The sequence below is a fragment of the Mchenga conophoros genome, linkage group LG3 (assembly GCF_057382185.1).
Source record: "Mchenga conophoros isolate Kocher_MC1m ecotype Shallow Benthic linkage group LG3, M_conophoros_male_GT1.1, whole genome shotgun sequence".
Taxonomy (NCBI): domain Eukaryota; kingdom Metazoa; phylum Chordata; class Actinopteri; order Cichliformes; family Cichlidae; genus Mchenga; species Mchenga conophoros.
Genome location: NC_140528.1, coordinates 31642733 through 31663126, shown reverse-complemented (window position 1 = coordinate 31663126; position 20394 = coordinate 31642733). Strand labels below are relative to the sequence as shown.

At 44.3% G+C, this 20394-nt stretch overlaps 1 protein-coding gene and 1 pseudogene across 2 annotated transcripts in view; one reads left to right on the top strand and one right to left on the bottom strand.

Moving 5' to 3' along the window:
* Positions 1–738: 738 nt before the first annotated feature.
* Positions 739–20394, bottom strand: part of LOC146578147 (uncharacterized) — a 70931-nt pseudogene continuing 51275 nt past the window's right edge. The window contains exons 11-15 of the transcript XR_014891461.1: positions 18533–18847; positions 8490–8495; positions 2187–2513; positions 1244–1579; positions 739–1091 (exon numbers count right to left, since the gene is read on the bottom strand). The product of XR_014891461.1 is annotated as an uncharacterized LOC146578147 (transcript). The remainder of the gene's footprint in view (positions 1092–1243; positions 1580–2186; positions 2514–8489; positions 8496–18532; positions 18848–20394) is intronic.
* On the top strand, positions 10462–16529 carry LOC146578148 (cytosolic sulfotransferase 3-like). Its single transcript, XM_085268606.1, has 8 exons — positions 10462–10765; positions 12649–12787; positions 12891–13019; positions 13381–13481; positions 13548–13674; positions 13766–13863; positions 15568–15742; positions 15837–16529. Exons 2-8 carry the CDS (start codon positions 12649–12651, stop codon positions 15947–15949), a joined length of 882 nt encoding a protein of 293 aa, XP_085124732.1. The 5' UTR covers positions 10462–10765; the 3' UTR covers positions 15950–16529.

Below are 20394 nucleotides of genomic sequence, written 5' to 3'. Positions count from 1 at the left end.
GGATTTATGTTCTTCACAGAAAATAAGCCAAAGCCAATGAATTTCAGGTTGAAAAGATAATTAATTGTTTAATTTTTCTTTTGAAAAAAACTGAAAACGGGTCTCACAGACCCAAACACCATACAAGGGTTAATAGTGCTCCTAGAGATAACAGCTCACGAGGGTTAGGTGTGCTTGCTTACCTTCCTAAGGTAAGCTATGTTAGCTGCAGGTGTGTCTGATGTGTTGAACATGAAACAGGAAGTTTTGAGCTGAAATCAGCTCAGAATGAATCCCGATGCAGGTGTGTCACTGGAATATTTCTAACATTTTGAGTTATTTTCCAGTGTTAGAAAATCAGCACTGCTCAATGTTAGCCATTGTTAATCTTCAAAACTGACTAGGTTACTTTTAAACATATAACACTGTCAAAAGTGTTAATTTAACACTCAACAGTGTTGTATTTAACACTCAGAGGTGTGGACCCATATAGACACTCTCCAGTGTTAATTTAACACTGGAGATTTTGCTGTGTAGTGGAGATTTTTTTAGACTATTAGTTTGAGTATTCATGAAAGCATAGATCCTTTTATTAACCTCTACTTATTTTTAAATATTGCTTATATGCGATGGAAATTTTGCTGTTTTCAAATGCAATGACAATAAAGTCTTTGAATATGAACTTGATTACTACCATGCCGTGTTTAGGACCACGACCACTGAAGGCCACGCCCTCTGGTCATGTGATCATGTGGTTTGTAGGACGCTCCTCTTCCTCAGAGGATCCACCTGTGCTTCCTCTCCTCTCTCCTCCACCTGTTACAGTGAGGGAACGTCCTCCATGATGGAGGAGCTGCTGGAAAGTGCTGAGAGTTTCCTCCAGAGTGAGACCTCTGTCACAGTTCAGAGGATCTACGGCAGCAGAGACCTTCATGGACACTAAAAGTCTCAAACACACAACAACAACATCACACTGACTCCACTCTGACATCACTGATCAATAATCAAAGAACACACAGATCAAACTGATTGATCAGCCATCAGAGGAGTCGGATCAATGGAGCTGCTTCTGTTCCTGATGTCCCCTGTTTGATCCTGGACCTGAACTCTCCCTGCAGAGGAGACACAAGACAGTCAGAGACACACACACACACACACACACACACACACACACACACACACACACACACACAAACACACAGACACACACACACACACACACACACACACACACACACACACGCACCCACGCAGACATACAAACCTCTGACTTTGAGCTGCACTGTTTTGTATCTCCTGGCGAAGAAGATGAAGATGTCTCCATGACTCCAGACTCCACAGCTGTATTCTCCACTGTCTCCATCTGTGGGGTGTTTCAGGGTCAGACTGAGGTCTCCAGTTTTCAGCAGGTCTTCATTCATCTTCGTTCGGTCTCTGTAAACCTGGTGCTGTTCTTCAGGCTGGTCAGAGCCGTTCTCATACACGTGGACCTTCCTATAGTTGTCCATCCACTCCACTTTAACATCTTCAGGCAGGTGAAGTGTGGTGTTGAAGGGCAGCTGGACAGACTCCACCCCTGAATCCACCTCCACCTGGGGGACTGAGAGGACAACAAAGCACAACATGAGCTTGGATGGAGACATTTGTGTTGACTCTAACAGGCTGAATGCTGCTGCTTCACTGGGAGCTACACGAACAAACTAAGTAACATATACAGCTACAACATTGTCCATGTGCCAAGACTGCTAGCAGGGTAACATGCTAACCCTGATTAGCATCTCCATTTTAATTCACAGTGTTATTGAAACACTGATGCTTTGTGGGGTTAGTTAGTAAACTGTACATGCTGCTTTCACGTGCAGCATGTACGTGCATGTATAATCATAACTGATTATAGATGAGGACCAAAGAAGGTTTTTACTGATGTTTGAACTGACTTAGCTTAGCCTGTGTTTTAGCCACATGCTAAACAAACACATGTTCAGAAACTAGAAGATGTTACCTTTCAGATGAAGTCTCACACATGAACTTTGCTCCTACAGTTCATCTGCTGAAGCTTTTACATTTGGCTGGAAATCAAATAAAAACCAAAACAGCCACAAACATCAGACATGCTAACACTGTGACATTATTGGATGGAGCCACTGAGACTGAACCACCATCATGAGTCTGACCTCTGACCTTTGACCTGTATCTACAGCACTGACCTCTGACTTTCAGCTCCACTTGTTTCTCCGACAGGATGTTTCCCTCCCTGTTGTAGACGGTGCAGGTGTAGGTGGAGTTGTCTCCATCTGTGGGGTATTTCAGGGTCAGACTGAGGTCTCCAGGTTCCAGTAAGTTTCTCTTCATCTTTGTTCGGCCTTTAAAATCATCATGCTGTTCTCTAGGCTGGTCAGAGCCGTTCTCATACACGTGGACCTTCCTGTTGTTTTTGTCCTTCCACTCCACTTTAGCGTATTTAGGCAGGCAAACCATGGTTTTGCAAGGCAGCTGGACAGACTCCACCCCTGAATCCACCTCCAACTTGTAAACTGAGAGAACAACAAATCACAACATTTGCAATAGTAAAGGTTACTAGTGATCTTCTGATGGCCTCTTACTGTGGACTTATTTCTGTGCTTGTCCTGTTAGACCTCAGTGCACCATTCAATGCATTGATCATAATATTATACTACAGAAAACATGCTGCAGGTTTCAGAGGAATTATAGCTTTTAATCTGATTGATTACAATTTGTTCATGTAAACTGGGAGTCTTCTTAACACACTCAGCGTGTTCCACCGGGCTCTTTGCTGGGAAAAATAGTTTTTATTTTATTTTATACATGCTTGCTTTACACAATATTATTAAAGATTACTTTATACAAGATTACTCCTCCTTGAATCGCTACCTTATCGTGGTGGAGGGGTTTGTGTGTCCCAGGGATCCCAGGGGCTATGTTGTCTGGGGGCTTTTGCCCCCTGGTAGGGTCTCCCATGGCAAACTGGTCCTGGGTGAGGGACCAGACAAAGAGCGATTCAGAAGACCCCCATGAAAAGAATGGGGCCCGGCCGGGCACAGCCCGAAGAGGAGACATGGGCCCATCCTCCCGCAGGCCCACCACCCGCAGGAGGCGCCATAGGGGTCAGGTGCATTGTGAGCCGGGTGGCGGCCAGGAGCGGAGGCCCTGGCGGACCGACCCCCGGCTGCCAAGACTGGCAATAGGGACATGGAATGTCACCTCTCTGGTGGGGAAGGAGCCTGAGTTGGTGCGTGAGGTTGAGAGGTACCGGCTAGATATAGTTGGGCTCACCTCTACGCATTGTCTGGGCTCTGGAACCAGTCTCCTGGAGAGGGGCTGGACTCTGTCTCAGTCTGGAGTTGCCCCTGGTGAGAGGCGGCGGGCTGGGGTGGGTATTCTTATATCCCCTCGGCTTGCTGCCGGTACGTTGGGGTTTTTCCCGGTGGACGAGAGGGTTTGTTCCCTGCGCCTTAGGGTCGGGGAACGGGTCCTGACTGTCATCTGCGCTTATGCGCCGAGTGGCAGTTCGGAGTACCCAGCCTTCTTAGAGTCCCTGGGGGGGGTGCTGGAAGGTGCTCCACCTGGAGACTCTGTTGTCCTGCTGGGAGACTTCAATGCTCACGTGGGTAACGACAGCGAGACCTGGAGGGGCGTGATTGGGAGGAACGGCCTCCCTGATCTGAACCCGAGCGGTGCTTTGTTATTGGACTTCTGTGCTAATCACAGTTTGGCCATAACGAACACCCTGTTCGAACATAAGAGTGTCCATAAGTGCACGTGGCACCAGGATGCTCTAGGCCGTAGGTCGATGATCGATTTTGTAATCGTATCACCAGACCTGCGACCATATGTTCTGGACACTCGGGTAAAGAGAGGGGCTGAGCTGTCAACTGATCACCACCTGGTGGTGAGTTGGATCAGGTGGCGGGGGAGGACGCTGGACAGACCTGGTGCACCTAAACGCGTAGTGAGGGTGTGCTGGGAACGTCTAGCAGAGGCCCCAGTCCGCGAGATCTTCAACGCACACCTCCGGCAGAGCTTCAACAGCATTCCGAGGGAGACTGGGGACATTGAGTCCGAATGGACCATGTTCAGCGTCTCCATTGCCGAAGCTGCTGCATTGAGCTGCGGCCGCAAGGTGGTTGGTGCCTGCCGTGGTGGTAATCCCCGAACCAAATGGTGGACACCAGAGGTGAAGGGAGCCACCAGGCTGAAGAAGGAGGCCTATCGGGCTTGGTTAGCCTGTGGGACTCCGGAGGCAGCCGACAGGTATCGACAGGCCAAGCGGAATGCGGCTCGGGCAGTGGCTGAAGCAAAAACTCGGGTGTGGGAGGAGTTCGGAGAGGCCATGGAAAAAGACTTTCGGACTGCCTCGAAGAGATTCTGGCAAACCGTCAGGCGTCTCAGGAGGGGAAAGCGGTGCTCTACCTGCACTGTGTATAGTGCTGGCGGAGCGCTGTTGACGTCGACTGAGAAAATTGTCGGGCGGTGGAAGGAATACTTCGAGGACCTCCTTAATCCCACTGACACGTCTTCCGGGGAGGAAGCAGAGTCTGGGGATGAGGGGTGTGACCCACCAATTTCCGGGGGCGAGGTCACTGAGGCAGTTAAACAACTCCTTGGTGGCAGAGCCCCTGGTGTCGATGAGGTCCGCCCCGAGTTCCTGAAGGCTCTGGACGTTGTAGGGCTGTCTTGGTTGACACGTCTCTGCAATGTTGCGTGGAGATCAGGGGCAGTACCTGTGGACTGGCAGACCGGGGTGGTGGTCCCCATCTTCAAGAAGGGGGACCGGAGGGTGTGTTCCAACTACAGGGGGATCACACTCCTCAGCCTCCCCGGGAAAGTCTATGCCAGGGTGCTGGAGAGGAGGGTTCGTCCGCTAGTCGAACCTCGGATACAGGAGGAACAATGCGGTTTTCGTCCTGGTCGCGGAACACTGGACCAGCTCTTTGTCCTCTCGAGGATACTTGAGGGTGCATGGGAGTTTGCCCAACCAGTCTACATGTGTTTTGTGGACCTGGAGAAGGCATTCGACCGTGTCCCTCGGGGCGTCCTGTGGGAGGTGTTGCGCGAGTATGGGGTGTCTGGCCCATTGCTACGGGCCATTCAATCCCTATACAACCGTTGCAAGAGCTTGGTTCGCATTGCCGGCAATAAGTCGGACTCGTTCCCGGTGGGTGATGGGCTCCGCCAAGGCTGCCCTTTGTCTCCGGTTCTGTTCATAATTTTTATGGACAGGATTTCTAGGCGCAGCCAAGTGGCGGAGGGCTTTCGCTTTGGTGGCCTCAGAATCTCATCTCTGATTTTTGCGGATGATGTGGTTCTGTTGGCTTCATCGGGTGAGGGCCTCCAGCTCGCACTGGAGCGGTTCGCAGCCGAGTGTAACGCAGCGGGAATGAGGATCAGCACCTCCAAATCTGAGGCCATGGTTCTCAGCCGGAAAAGGGTGGAGTGCCCACTCCGGGTCGGGGATGAGTTCCTGCCCCAAGTGGAGGAGTTCAAGTATCTCGGGGTCTTGTTCGCGAGTGATGGGAGAAGGGAGCCGGAGATCGACAGACGGATTGGGGCTGCGGCTGCAGTAATGCGGACGCTGCACCGGTCAGTCGTGGTGAAGAGGGAGCTGAGCGTAAAAGCGAAGCTCTCAATTTACCGGTCGATCTACGTCCCTACCCTCACCTATGGCCACGAGCTGTGGGTAGTGACCGAAAGAACGAGATCGCGGATACAAGCGGCGGAAATGAGCTTCCTCCGAAGGGTGGCTGGCCTCTCCCTTAGAGATAGGGTGAGAAGTTCGGCCATCCGGGAGGGGCTTAGAGTAGAGCAGCTGCTGCTCCACATCGAAAGGAGCCAGCTGAGGTGGTTCGGGCATCTGGCAAGGATGCCCCCTGGGCGCCTCCTGGGCGAGGTGTTCCAGGCATGTCCCACCGGGAGGAGGCCCCGGGGCAGACCCAGGACACGCTGGAGAGATTATATCTCTCGGCTGGCCTGGGAACGCCTTGGTATTCCCCCGGACAAGCTGGAGGAGGTGGCTGGGGAGAGGGAGGTCTGGACCTCTTTGCTTAGGCTGCTACCCCCGCGACCCGACCTCGGATAAGCGGATGAAGATGGATGGATGGATGGACTTTATACATTTTCGTTGCTATGCCAATGAATCCCAGTTATAATGAAAAGATGTCACAAATCAGAAATTTATGGGCATTATGGGTAGTGTAGTAGGAGAGACTCACCTGACATGAAATACTGGCGGAAATAAAATAAAAGACCTCCAGAAGTGATGAGAACAAGAACCAGAATAACTATGAGAGCTTTGAGCCAGGATGGAAACCATTCTGTGGAGAAAAAAAAGAATAATATGATCTTTGACTGAATGTCATTTATAAATGTAATGAGTAGACCTTTGCATAAATCAAAGGGCCAACATGGTTATTCTGACACTGTTAAAATAATAAAGCTTCATCTGATTGATGTGACATGTATCTACAACAGGTGTTTGTTGTTGACCTTTGACCTGCAGCTGTACATCTCCCAGTTTCCGGTTGCCATACTTAAGGTCTATAACGGAACAGGTGTAGGTGCCACTGTCAGACAGTTGGAGGTTGGTCAAAGTGAGGTTGAGGTCTCCAGTATCCAGAGCGTCAGCCTTCATGGATGTTCGGCCGCTGTAACGCTGGTTTTGATCTTTCAGTTCGTCTCCTTGAAGCTGACGCTGACGGTGGACGGTTGGAGGACTGAGGTCGGAGCGACTCCACACCACTGTGGGGCTGTCCAGTTCAAAAGTAGAAAAATCGCAGGGCAGCAAGACAAATGGCTGTCCCACATAAAGTTCCACAGCCGAGGCATATTGGGAAACTGAGGACACAGAAAGAGACTCAGTATATTAATTTGACATTTGTTTCAGCTGCAGATAAAAATGTTTTGGTGTCCACCAAAGGAGAATCAGCAGTACTGTGATTTTACTGCATTTTAGTGCACTTTCATTGAAACTTAAATACATTTTAGTTTCTCAACGGGCCAAAATAATAGTAACAGAAACAGACTGCTGTAATATCAGCTCACACTGACTCTTTGTGTTCACTACTTGCAGATCAGCTGTGGCCATATGATGTTTAATTATGCACAGGGAGGCACGTCCCCCGAACTACTCATGCTGATTAACACAACACACACACGTTACATGCACTTCTCTCCACCACCACTAGATCTCTCCACACTCTGTGCTGACTCCAATGAACGATCAGAGCTGCTGAGCCTGTTTGCAGACAGAGGAGGAGCTCCTGGTGATCCGTGTGGCACTAAAAAGCTTTGATAACGTCCATCCAGCAGCTGATAACAGGGACATTTGGTGCCATGTCAGAGCTGCACAGTCAATCATCCGTTTGGCTCTTTAGTTTGAAGAGTTCAAAGCAGCAGCAGAGAATCTAAAGTGTGTCACACAGCACCAAGTTTCCTTTGGTCACATATGAAATGTGAGTCCGAGCTTCAGCTACACAACAACACACACAGCAGCTGATTGTAACACGAGCTCATCTGAAAGGCACCAAGAAGAATCCAGAGATTTGAAAGTTGCTGCTTTGGATTGTTAGTTTGATCTGAATCAGAATCCAGTGTTTGATGGAAATCTCCTCCTGCTGCACTTCAACACATTAACACACTTTTTCTTTTTTTTTGGTTTGTTTTTTGCGCCTGTCGCTTTTGGTTCTTTAGCCATCAGAATTACAGTCTGAAGGCCAGAAAGATGCCCAATGGATTGACATTGCCAAGTGGATCATTACGGTTTTGCCATATTGGCTTATTTGATTGATCTTTATTCTTGTTATTGTTATTTTAGTTTCATTTATTAGAGACGCTACCTTCACCCTCCACATCTTCATCTCCATCATCATCTATATCTGGAAGTCCCGCAGGATCTCAGCTCAGTCATTCTTGACCCTTGTCTCCCATTTTGACCTCGGGACTTTCAGGCCATAATTGACATAAATGTTTTGGTTTGGTTATGGCGTTACATGTATCCCCTGCCTGCTAGCATCTTGCACCAGCTGTAGTGTCTTAATAAAGTCTATTTATTGATAGATAGTCACAAGCGTGTCTTAGATATTTTGGTTTTGGAACTAATTTTACCCCATTAAAGAGCACATTTATTCCACATTTTGTAAACTTCCAAGCACTTTGGGTTTTCATTAACTGATAATTATGAAAAATCCTTGTTGGCATAACCATTTAACCATACTGATTGTGACTGCTGGCCATTTCATATTTTATGTTTCTTTTTTTTTCTTTTTTTTTTTGAATAATTGCAAAATTGTCGCAATTGTCATTTTCTCACCAAGCTTCTGGCTGATGGTCTTTTAGCCCATTGCAGTCTTTTTCAGATCTATGCCCTTAAAGTCCTCGACGTTTGGGAACCACTGGTGTAGAGGATGGACATCAGCCAGGATAAGCAGCAGAGCTCTCAGTAGAAATTACTGGGAGTCATGATTCGCTTAACCACCTACTGAATCCACATAAACCCCTGACTGTGCACATTTCCCTGTTTAGAGGCAAAGTCTCCCTCTACAATGTAGCAACAGAAAATATAGTCTTTTATGTTCCTTCTTTTTCTCTGCTCATGTTCTAATTAACTCAATCAAGCTGAGCACACTTATTAGAATAATTAAAATAAAGTTTGCATTTCCATCTGTTAATATTATTTATTATCACATTAATGTGGGACAAGGCTCAGGTTGCTTTGCATAACTGCTTGTAGCAAGAAAGTAAAAGGAGCTACTTTTACTTTTTTACTGTCGGTGTTCCTGGGTCATTGACCGAGTGTTCTCCGTTTTGGACTTTGTCACTGTTTAGTTTTCACGTTTTTCTCTTTTAGTATGTAAATGTTAGATTAAATAGTTAAAGTTTAGACCCAACAGTAATCCTCAGTGTGTGTGCATTATTTTCTGTTCCACTTCCTGTGTGTGATGAGTCAGATTCAGTTCAGCTGTGTTCTTACCTGTTTTTAATCATAATCCATTATCCATTATTATCCACTGAGTATTTAAGAACTCACCTTTCCTCACTTGCTTGACTTGTCATCGTCAATCCCATGTGTGTGTTTTTAGTTCCGCCAGCCCTTCAGTCAATCAGTCCATCTCATGTTGTATCCATTCTGCCTTTATAATAAATATAAAAATATGGCTGTGGACGATGTTTATTAATAATAATAAACACCACTTTTAGTACTTTTATTAGAGTATTTTTTAAAAGCTAGCATCTGTACTTCTACTTAAGTAAAGAATGTCTGTTTATGCCACCTCTTCTTGCTGGTGTCAAAGGGTATAATGGCAAGGTGAGTTTCTACCAGAGGCATTTTAAAACAGAAACTCAAAAATGAGACGTGTCGTAGCTGTGATTTTTCTGTAAAAAACCCTTAAAGGTTATCTCCATGTTATGAAGGGCTACACAGAAATGAAACTGAATACCAGTGTGCATGTTTCATTAATCCATCCATTTTCTGTTTCTGTTCCATCCAAACCCTGGTTCAGGTTGTGGGTCAGCCTCTGAGCAAAGAGCCCAGACTTCCCTATCCCCATCTCCTCCATCTTATCAGTGCAGCACACTTCATTAATGAGCTGGAATGCAGAAATGTTCCCAGGCTAGCTGAAAGACTTAATCCCTCCAGCATGCCCTGGGTCTTCCCTGGGCCTCAGCCCGGTGGGACACAAAAATCTCACAAAAGAGGTGTCCAGGAGGCCCTTTGTCAGATGCCCAAACTACCTCAAATGGCTTATTTCAATGCAGAGGAGTAGCAGCTCAATCTGAGCCCATCTTGGATGACTGAAATTCTCACGCTATCTGTAAGGAAGAGCCATATTTCTGCTGCTTGTATCTGAGATCACATTCTTTCAGGCACCACCTAGAGTTTACAATGATAGGTGAGGGTAGTGATGTAGTGAACTTCTAAATTGACAGTTTTGCTTTTATATTCAGCTTTCTCTTTACCAGAACAGACAATTGCATCATCTGGATCATTGCAGCCACGGTCCAAATCCATCTGCCCATAATCCTCCAACCGTCACTTGTTAAAAAGACCCTTTGATACTTACAGTCCTCCACTTGGTGAATATCTCCACCAGTGGAAACATAAATGTTAAACTATTAAAACGATACTCTTAAAGTAAAAGTAAAGACAAAAAGGATTGGTGCCCTTTATTTATTCCAGTCACTTAATTAAGTCATTTAATCCATAAGAAGCAAAGAACACAAAGAACCAAACCGCTTATTTTGCCTGTTGGTCATTTTTGCTGGCAATTTTTGAATAAAAGTCTTCAACCTAGCTCATCTGACTGTATTCATGTTTGGCAGTCACAATCAGTATGAATGTAGGAGTGCAATGTAGTCTGTGCAGTCCAGCATATCACAATTACTAAATGGGGGAGGACCCTGTGGAGGACCCAGCAGCAGAGAAGCAATTTAGAGTGAGAATTTGATCAAGGCGACGAGAGGCAGACCAACCGAGCGGTGGTGTATCAATCTCACAATTGGCAAACAGGTGAGAAGACACACCTCCAGCCATTCAGCAGAAAGGTAAGCCATGCCCTCTATCTCTCACACACACACACACACACACACACACACACACACACACACACACACACACACACGGAAAGGGAGGGAGGGACAGAGAGGCTGGGCACCAAAACTACAACACATATCAGGAAAGGATGCAGTATTTTGCAGCGAACATTAAGTGACAAAGAGACTTGTGGAAGATCCAGATCCAAGCCAAGTACAAGAAATACTACTCAGTACGGTGAGTGTGGAGTTCTTTAAACTATATTTATTAATGCAAATATGCTAAACTGTTAGATGTGGACGTTTAATAATGTGCTTCACTTTTCATTCGTCAACAGGAAAAATTATATTTTTCTGACTTCTGCTTTTAAGTTTAGTTTCACTGATAGACAACATTCAATTGAATACAGTTCACTTCATATAGAAACATTTCAGAAAAAAGGAAGAGAGCGGAGAGAGGCAGGACAAAAGCCAGAGTTTAGTAATTACTATTATTAAATGCAACAGTGTTGTATGAAATCAAGAATGACGTGTGAATGAAAAAGAAATGCTCAGTGCATCATGGGAAGCTCCTACCAGCCAGGGGAAGGTTTTAAATTAAGTTCTTTAAGATGTGATTTTAGATTTAACAGGGTGTGGCGACACGGCAGTGTGGTTTTTACCACTGGTGACTCACAACAAGAAGGTCATGAGTTTGACTCCACCATCTGGCCGTGTGTTGGGTGAACTGGTGATTCTAAATTGGCCGTAGTTGTAAATGTTTTTCTGCCTCTCTGTGTGAGCTCTGTGACAGACTAGCAGCCTGTCCAGGGCCTAACTGACCTCTTGCCCTATACTAGGATATGCTGCAGCCCAACTCTAACCCTGAATTGGATGAGTAGAGTAGCAGAGTGGATAGATGGGTGCACCAGTGTTGGGACTAACGCGTTATTAAGTAACGCGTTACAGTAACTACGTTATTATTGTGGTAACGAGCACGGTAACTAGTTATTATGCCAAAATCAGGAACGCGTTAGTCGTTACTGGGATTTAGATAGGGTCGTTACTCGTTACTTCGTGTGGTGGCTATCGCGGAGCTTCCACAGATTCAGTAACATTAGCAAGTGGTGGAGGCCAGCAGGTGGATGAAGGAAAGGGAGGCAAGAGGAGAGACCCGAAGCGGCCGCCGGTCCAAGTGTGAACTGAACTTCAGGTAAGAAGTTATTATGACCTGCAGTCTCTCTGGGTCAGATATAAACCAAGTTTAGGTGGAGTTTATTTTCGTTATGCTGACTTTTTCCGTACTGCATGCTAGCTAGCATGACGGAGTTTCTATACAGCTGGGTGGTGCTATGAAGTTAATGATGTTGAACTTTATTTTGTTCATAAGTTATTAGAGTTGCCAACCTTCCCGCACAAAGAAATACTTTTCTTTCTTATTCTCATTTAAAATGTCTCGCTTTTAAAAAATAATTATCTGAATCTTACAACAAACGATTGATAGATTGATGCATATATACCATCAGAACAGTGTACATCACTGTCACAACAGTGTTTATTTTCATTCAAAGGCTTTATGATTTTTCCTATAATGGTGGGCCAGTCTCTAGTCAAAATGCCCGGGACGATTTTCTGTCCCAGTCCAGCCCTGTATGCAGCTCATCTGCAGTCTGGTGTTACCTACATCTTCCTATTCAGAAGGCAGAATTTCCGAGTTCTGAGTACAGTCAAAGCACCACGACTGCAGTTTTTGTGTTGGATGTAAAAAGCACACATGACGCTGTGACGTAGGCTAGAATCATGGCAGCAGTAAATGACGGTCCAGGTGTGGGATTTCTCTCGTGGAAATATGCACATTATCTTTTCCTTTCTATTGGTAGGTGGCACAGTGCACTTGTGGCAAGTAAGCAAGCTAGAAGACTGGCAAAGTTATGGAAGCAACACATTAACAAGAGAATTCTGAGTAAAACCAAAGTTACTTTCCCTAGTAACTAGTTACTTTGAAAGTAACGAGTAACTTGAAGTAACTGAGTTACTTTTGAGAGAAGTAACTAGTAATGTAACTAAGTTACTATTTTAAAGTAACTTACCCAACACTGATGTGACTGATACTTGGATTTTACAAACAAGCAATTCTCACAGATGGCAGCACCACCTCGGCCAGAACTGTTCGACTTCCATGGAGTCCCCATGATCAACATTTTCACTGATGACTGGGACAACATTCAGAACTTCAAAGCGAGACCAGATGATATTGTTATTGCTACGTACCCTAAAGCAGGTAATGATGTGTAAGAGCTCTGCAGTATTTTTTCACGAAGAAAAATAGATCGACATATCTTGCTAACCAGTATCTATTGATATGTTTGTTTGTTTTATCTCAGGAACTACATGGGTCTCTTACATCTTAGATCTTCTGTATTTTAGCGATATGGGTCCAGACCGTCAGACATCCATCCCTATTCATGAAAGAGTTCCCTTCCTGGAGTTCTGTCTACCTCCTATACCTTCAGGTTAAATCCTATTTTATGCTATCATATTACACCAAAACAAAAAGCTCAAAGTCAATTTCATTTTGGCTATATACTTAAACAAAAATATTAAAGGGCAGCCATTATACCAATTCCCAGAAACTGTTGTGAAACAGGTTCAAAATGTTTGATCTATTATTGGATGTTTCTGTTTCACATGCTTAAGAAGCAGCTGCTAAAATAGCCCTTTATTCAGTGGCTTTCTAAGAGCCAGCAGTTTGTCAGTGTGTAAACATGTCAGGTTATTTAAAACATCTACATTTTTCAGGCCATTAGTATTATTGACATGTGATCTAAAAGAATCTTTCAATCAGTTGCAAACAAACCCCTTCTTATCATCCAGGCACAGACTTGGCAGAACAACTTCCCACCACTCCTCGTCTCATTAAAACCCACCTTCCTGTCCAGTTTGTACCAAAGTCTTTCTGGGAGCAGGACTGCAGGGTAAAAGTCATGGATATACATTAATGAAACCCACAGATTATAATTTAGTGTGGTGTCTTTCTGTAGATAATCTATGTGGCCCGTAATGCAAAGGACAATGCGGTGTCCTATTTTCACTTTGACCGGATGAACAGCCTTCAGCCAGAACCAGGAGACTGGAGCACCTTTCTACAGGGATTCATGGAGGGAAACAGTGAGTCCAGTGTAGTTTCAGGTTCCAGGAAAAAAAATGTCATCTCATTTTGCATGTAAAAATTCCTCTGTGCATTGTTTTGTGGCTACAGGGGCTTTTGGATCGTGGTATGACCATGTGAATGGCTGGTGGGAAAAGAAGCAGACTTATTCAAATCTCCTCTACATGTTCTATGAAGATTTGATTGAGGTACTGTGGCTTGTGCTAATGTCTTTGCCATTGTCAGCTGAGCTCTTTAAAACTGTCTTGATTGTGACTGTAACAAACAAAGATCCACAGGAACATCTCATTTTTATCAGCCTATACATGGCTAAAGCTATAACGGTTAACTAAAAGATTTTCCTTCTTGGATGCAGGAAAAAAGAGAGCAGCTTTCCAGGGCCTGTCTCTGCAGATGATGAAGGAAATAGTGTCACACACAACATTTCTGTAAAGCCATGGCCAAAGGTTTTGCTGCTATTCAACAAAGAAAACAACATTTGCCTTAAATTACAATTAATTCCGACTAGGTGCCCAGATATACCCAGTTTTAAATGGGTATTTTACTTTTCTTTTTTTTTAAAAAGCAGCGTGCTGTGCAAGTGATAAAGATGTCTTTGAGTATGCTTATACTATACTCTATAATCAGGTTGTTTGCATGGAACAAAAGAACAAGTATCAGTAAATGCCCGAAATATCAAAATTACAGCTTTTCTTTGAGTGGAGACTGAACATGTGCATGGAAACATGGTAAGCGTCAAACTGATAAAAGCTGAAGAAAAGAAAAATCTGTTTGACCGATCACTACATCAGTCTTTGTCGTGTGTTGTTCTAAGTAGCTTTCTAGACCTAAATGCAGACTTGTGACACAATTACAGTGCGAAAAGCAAACCTTTATTATCAGGACCATGACCATATTTCTCAAGTAACTTTTTTGAAAAATGCAAGTAAGCTTATTTTCCCCAAGACACTAATGCTGTCGCTTAACTCAGAATACTAGTTTACACAGGGCAGATATCATATACATATACAGATGTCATATGCTGTAAATAGGAATGGGCAGTGGTAAGAGTTTAGTGATTTAATTCCATTATGGACACCACATATCGATTTGATTCTTTATCGACTCTCACTGGCTCCCCTTTAAGAGTCACCACCATTTCTAAGCAGCACAGCAAAGAGATCACATTCATGCAAATTAAATACATGCTGAGTGATCAAATGTTTGAACATGGTTGAGGTATCTCGCCTCTTTGTTGTGATCTTTGTGGTCATTGGTGCCCATATCACACAGAACTCTTTTCTTTAAATGAATGCAGCACCTTACTTATTTACTCCCAGCACAAAGACATTTGTTATACTACACGTTACTCCTTTTACTTTGTAAAGGCTCCACACACCAACACACTCCCCTATACTAATGAGGACACATGGGATCTTTCTCTTAGTGTTTAGGTATGAACACAAATGAAAGGACAAAACAGGATAAAAAGACTTAAAAGTGCAATAAATGTGTTATAAAAATAAAAGTAATGGCCAAAGCCACGCTGTTGATTATGCCACTATTTTTCTCTTCAGTCAAACAAACTGAAATCAGCTGATTGTAGTGAGAGAACTGATTAACGGGATTAATAGCCAGGCAGACTAACAATTCCAAGTAACCGGACTCCTGAGAGCTCTACATTCCCATCTATAATTATAAATCAGTTACTGTACCAGATTTTATTTCATTTGTACTTTGAGCACCAATGAAATTTAATTCCATTGTAATTGGGAGAAGTTGGACATTTTTAAATATCTCCAAAAGGCCTAACAACACCAGATCAATCTAGACAGATAAGAGAGGATAAATTTGATTTTGGGTTGAAATGTTCCTTTAAAGGTGATAATTATTTTCAATATTTATGTGAACAGGACTCGGGACGAGAAATAGAGCGACTGTGTTCCTTCCTTGGTTTGTCTCCTTCTGCTGAGGAGAAGGAAAGAGTCCGAGTCAGTGTGACGTTTGATAATATGAAACAGAACAACATGACCAACTACAGCACAATTCCTCTGTTGAACCAGACCGTGTCTCCGTTCATGAGAAAAGGTAAAGTCAATGCTCAGCATCGCTTTTTTTCAGTACCAATATTTTCTCCATATATAATTAGGTTGATTCGTTACTCTGAACATTTTGTCTCCAGGGAAAGTTGGTGACTGGAAGAACCACTTCACTGTGTTGCAGAACGAACAGTTTGATGAGGACTACGAGCACAAAATGAAGAATCCTGCTCTCAAGTTTCGTTTTGAAATTTAGATGCCCAGCGTGACTCGATGGAGCTGTGAAGTGATGAAAACGTTAACATAACATTTCAAGATTCATCTGCACCTCTTATGTAAAATGACAAAGAAACAAAACTTAGAGTCATGTACTGTCAAAATGATGCGTCTGCTAAGACTGACTTTGAATCTTTGACTTTACCATTTGTTTTTTGATTGATGTTGGTATTATTTCCTTAATGTTATGCCAGTCAATAACTCTATTTAATCTATTGTGCAACAAAATAATATAAACATAGACTATTCACCTTTTTTCTCATCTTTAGCAGTGATGTTGAATGGATTGACTTAACCTGGCCGTCTCCCTAGTTTAGTTTTTGAATTGAGAGGTACAGTTTCGGGTGATTTTAAAAAGAGCTGTGCTTAAAGTTTTATAAACATGTTTGTTGTCTCATTCTGAGGGACTATTGGTTCTAAAAGAAAGTGTGGAGCATTATTAAAATCACTACACATGATTCCACCACCACCAACCTGAGTAGTCTTAGTGAAGACACTGGCTACCACCAGGAAACCGTACAGATGACATCAGGCCAGGGTTAAGATCACTAACATAATATCTAAACCGGACACTAAGAAGAAAAAAAAACATGAAAAAGTAGTAACAGTTAAACAGTAGCAGATAATAATCAGCATATGACAAACACATGAATCCCCACAGTTCACAGCTGCAGGTTAGGATTCCTGAGGAAGATCTCTAAAGAAAACATCCAGACCCTCAAGGTATCAGTTCAACTCAGCTGCAGTGACTCATCTAGGTGACAGTACAATTACTGCGTATCATCAGACATGGTAAAGGTCCGCCACACCTGGTGCACAGCCTTTTGTTACCTGAGCACCTCCCACTAATACACCCACTGTTCTCAGTACTACTGATACTCCTGGGGACATGGGAAGTCCCAGACACTACATATTAATAATAAAACATTTCGTATTTAATAATAATACCCACTGTTAGTCCCACGGTGGTGGTGATCATGATAGTCGATACACACTGACAACAGTGATGTGCGTTACGCTATCAATGCTTTACTACTCAAATGGCCGGGGTTGCACCACCTATCATTCACATATTGTATAAAGCATCACCTTTATTTTTCCCACAGGCATCCATGTCCCTGTCAGTACTCATCATGATAAAAACCAGCAGCTCCTCTGCAGCTATCTAACACAGGATGATGGGCTCTGACAGGATAGTTAATGAACATTTTGCTTTTTGCTTTGTGCACCATTTATTATTTTCATTTATTAAACAGTTCATATTTGCTCCCTTTCACATTTGTGCTTTGCCCAATAACATCATGGCAATCACTCCCCTCTGAGCTGCAAAGACTTAAAACAAATAACGGGAAATGAGATGTACAGAAGGTAAGGTTACAGGGAAATACTCAAAAACATTTGGTGTATTGTGTCTATATTGCTGGTAGGCCTACAGTGTATAGGTGATGCTGTTGCACTCTTTTATACACCAAACATATGTTGCTCGTTTATGAAAACTCATTCTTTAGTCTTAAAACTAACGTTTGCTCTATTTCTATTTTGTTTGCAAAACAACATTTGTGATGAAGAGAGGTGGATCTGACTGAAACTGCTCACTCATTGCATAGAGATGTGTGACTGCAAACTTCTTAGCCAATGAACGAGGGGAAAATATGACAGATAATCCTGCTCCTGAAACGTAGTGTAAGCTTCTACAGACTGGAAGGTTTTGCAGTCACAGCTATCGATATCTGTTGGCCTTACGTTACAATGCAAGTTCATGGCACTTCCATGTTGGCTTATTTTTTTCTAACCAGGAAGATATAAAAACTGAACAATTTATTTCCCACCTCGGCCTTAATTTCTGCACAGCCAGTACGCCCCATCTTCCACTCGCCTACACAATTCTACAAAGTTCTAGATCGGGAGTCAAGTAAAAGTAAAGGCAATTTACTATTAGAAAACGGGGAAAAGCTCTGTTTTAGTACTTTACCCATTTTTAAACACACAGACACACAAGACAATCGAAAGAAACAAAGACAAATCCAAACGATCCATCATCCTGAGTCAAAGTGATCACAGGTCTGCTTTGTTGGAGATGAGCCTTCAAAGTGGAACATGTGGACTGTTCCTTTATTACTACCACTGAAGGCCACGCCCCTTTGGTCATGTGATCATGTGGTTTCTAGGAACGCTCCTCTTCCTCAGAGGATCCACCTGTGCTTCCTCTCCTCTCTCCTCCACCTGTTACAGTGAGGGAACGTCCTCCATGATGGAGGAGCTGCTGGAAAGTGCTGAGAGTTTCCTCCAGAGTGAGACCTCTGTCACAGTTCAGAGGATCTACGGCAGCAGAGACCTTCATGGACACTAAAAGTCTCAAACACACAACAACAACATCACACTGACTCCACTCTGACATCACTGATCAATAATCAAAGAACACACAGATCAAACTGATTGAACAGCCATCAGAGGAGTCCTGATGTCCCCTGTTTGATCCTGGACCTGAACTGTAGAGAAGACACAAGACAGTCAGACACACACACGCGCACACATATACACACACAGAAATAATCAAACAAACCTTTGAGCTGTACTGTTTTATATCGTATCCGTCCGTTCTTTGAGACTTCACAGATGTATCTCCCACTGTCTCCATCTGTGGGCTGTTTCAGGGTCAGACTGAGGTCTCCAGTTTTCAGCAGGTCTTCATTCATCTTTGTTCGGCCTCTGTAATCCTTGTTCTGTTTTGTTGGACGGTCAGAGCCGTTCTGATACACGTGGACCTTATTGTTTGAACTGTCTCTCCACTCCACTTCAGCATCTTCAGGAAGGTTTTCTGTGGTGTTGAAGGGCAGCTGGACAGACTCCGCCCCCTCCTCCACCTCCACCTGACAGACTGAGAGGACAACAAACACAACATGAGCTGTACAGAGTGTGATTGGTGTTCAGAGCAGCATCATGTGACTCTTGTTCTGCACTAAATTCAACCGCTCTTCCCGTGACAAGTCGCTTAAAGGATACCAACAGTATGTTACATGCAGCACACATCAGGGGAAGACTCTGGATAAATGCTATGGCTCTGTACCAGATGCACTTAAAGCCCTACCCCTCCCTCCTCTCTCTCAGCAGACCACCACACCATCCTGCTGGCCCCTGCTTACACCCCAGTCATCAAGAGGATTAAAAAGGTCATCAACATCTAGCAGTGGACAGAGGAAAGTATCCTCACCCTACAAGGATGTTTCAGAGCCACTGACTGGGACAGCCTTCTTTCTCCCTCTGATGACATCGACGAACAAGTCAACAGTGACATCATACATCTCCTTCTGTGTTGACAACATTATCTCCTCAAAAACAGTCTCCATCTACCCCAACAACAAATCCTGGATCACCAAGGAACTCAAGGAAATCCTTAATAAAAAAAAGAGGATTTTCTTTACCAGCTCTGCACTGGACAAAAAGGAGATCAACAGGGAGGGCAAGAGGGCCATAAAAACTGCTAAACTGGAGTATAAAAACACAGTTGAAAAAAATTCACCACAGGTGATCGCCACTCAGCCTGGCAGGGCCTCAAAACCATGGCCTCTGTGAATACTGTTCACCACCCCCAGAACCATCCAGGTGGAGGGCAGCAACCGCTCCTCCCTCCCTGACGACCTCAACACTTTCTACACCAGATGTGAGACGGACAACATGGCCCAGCTTGAGGAGTCCTCACTCAAAGCTGGCAGCTCTGCACTCACCTTCAGGACTGAGGACGTGGTGAGAGCCCTCAGGAGGACCAGGGAGAGGAGCTCACCCGGCCCTGACAACATCAGCAGTCGAGTTCTGAGGCACTGTGCAGGGCAACTAGGAAGTGTGTTCCAGACTCCATTTCAACGCTCAGTTGACAGTCACACCGTCCCCAGCTGTGGAAACACTCCACAGTCACCCCCATCCCCAAAAGAAACAACCCAAAGTCTCTGAATGATCTTCGTCCTGTGGCCCTCAGCTCTCTGGTGATGAAGACCATGGAGAAGATCATAAAACAGCACATCGTAAGAGCAACTGACCCCTGATGGACCCACTCCAGTTAGCTTATCGTGCACGCAGAGGTGTCGATGATGCAAAAATCTTCATCTTGGACTCCATCCACAAACATCTGGAACTCCCTGACTCCTCTGATTTCTCATCAGCGTTCAACACTCTGCAGCCTCAGATCCTGGCCACTAATCTTTCCTCCTGATTTCACCTGGATGATCAGCTAATCTTGTGGATATTGGACTATTTGACGAACAGGACTCAGAAAGTTCGGGTGAACCATTCTCTTTCCGGTCTCAGTTCCACTTCCACTGTCTCCCCCCAGGGCTGTGTGCTCCCCCCTGCTCTTCATCCTCTACACCAGTGGTTCCCAAACTTTTTTTGCTAGGCCCCCCTTTGTTTAACAAGAAAAATCTTGCGCCC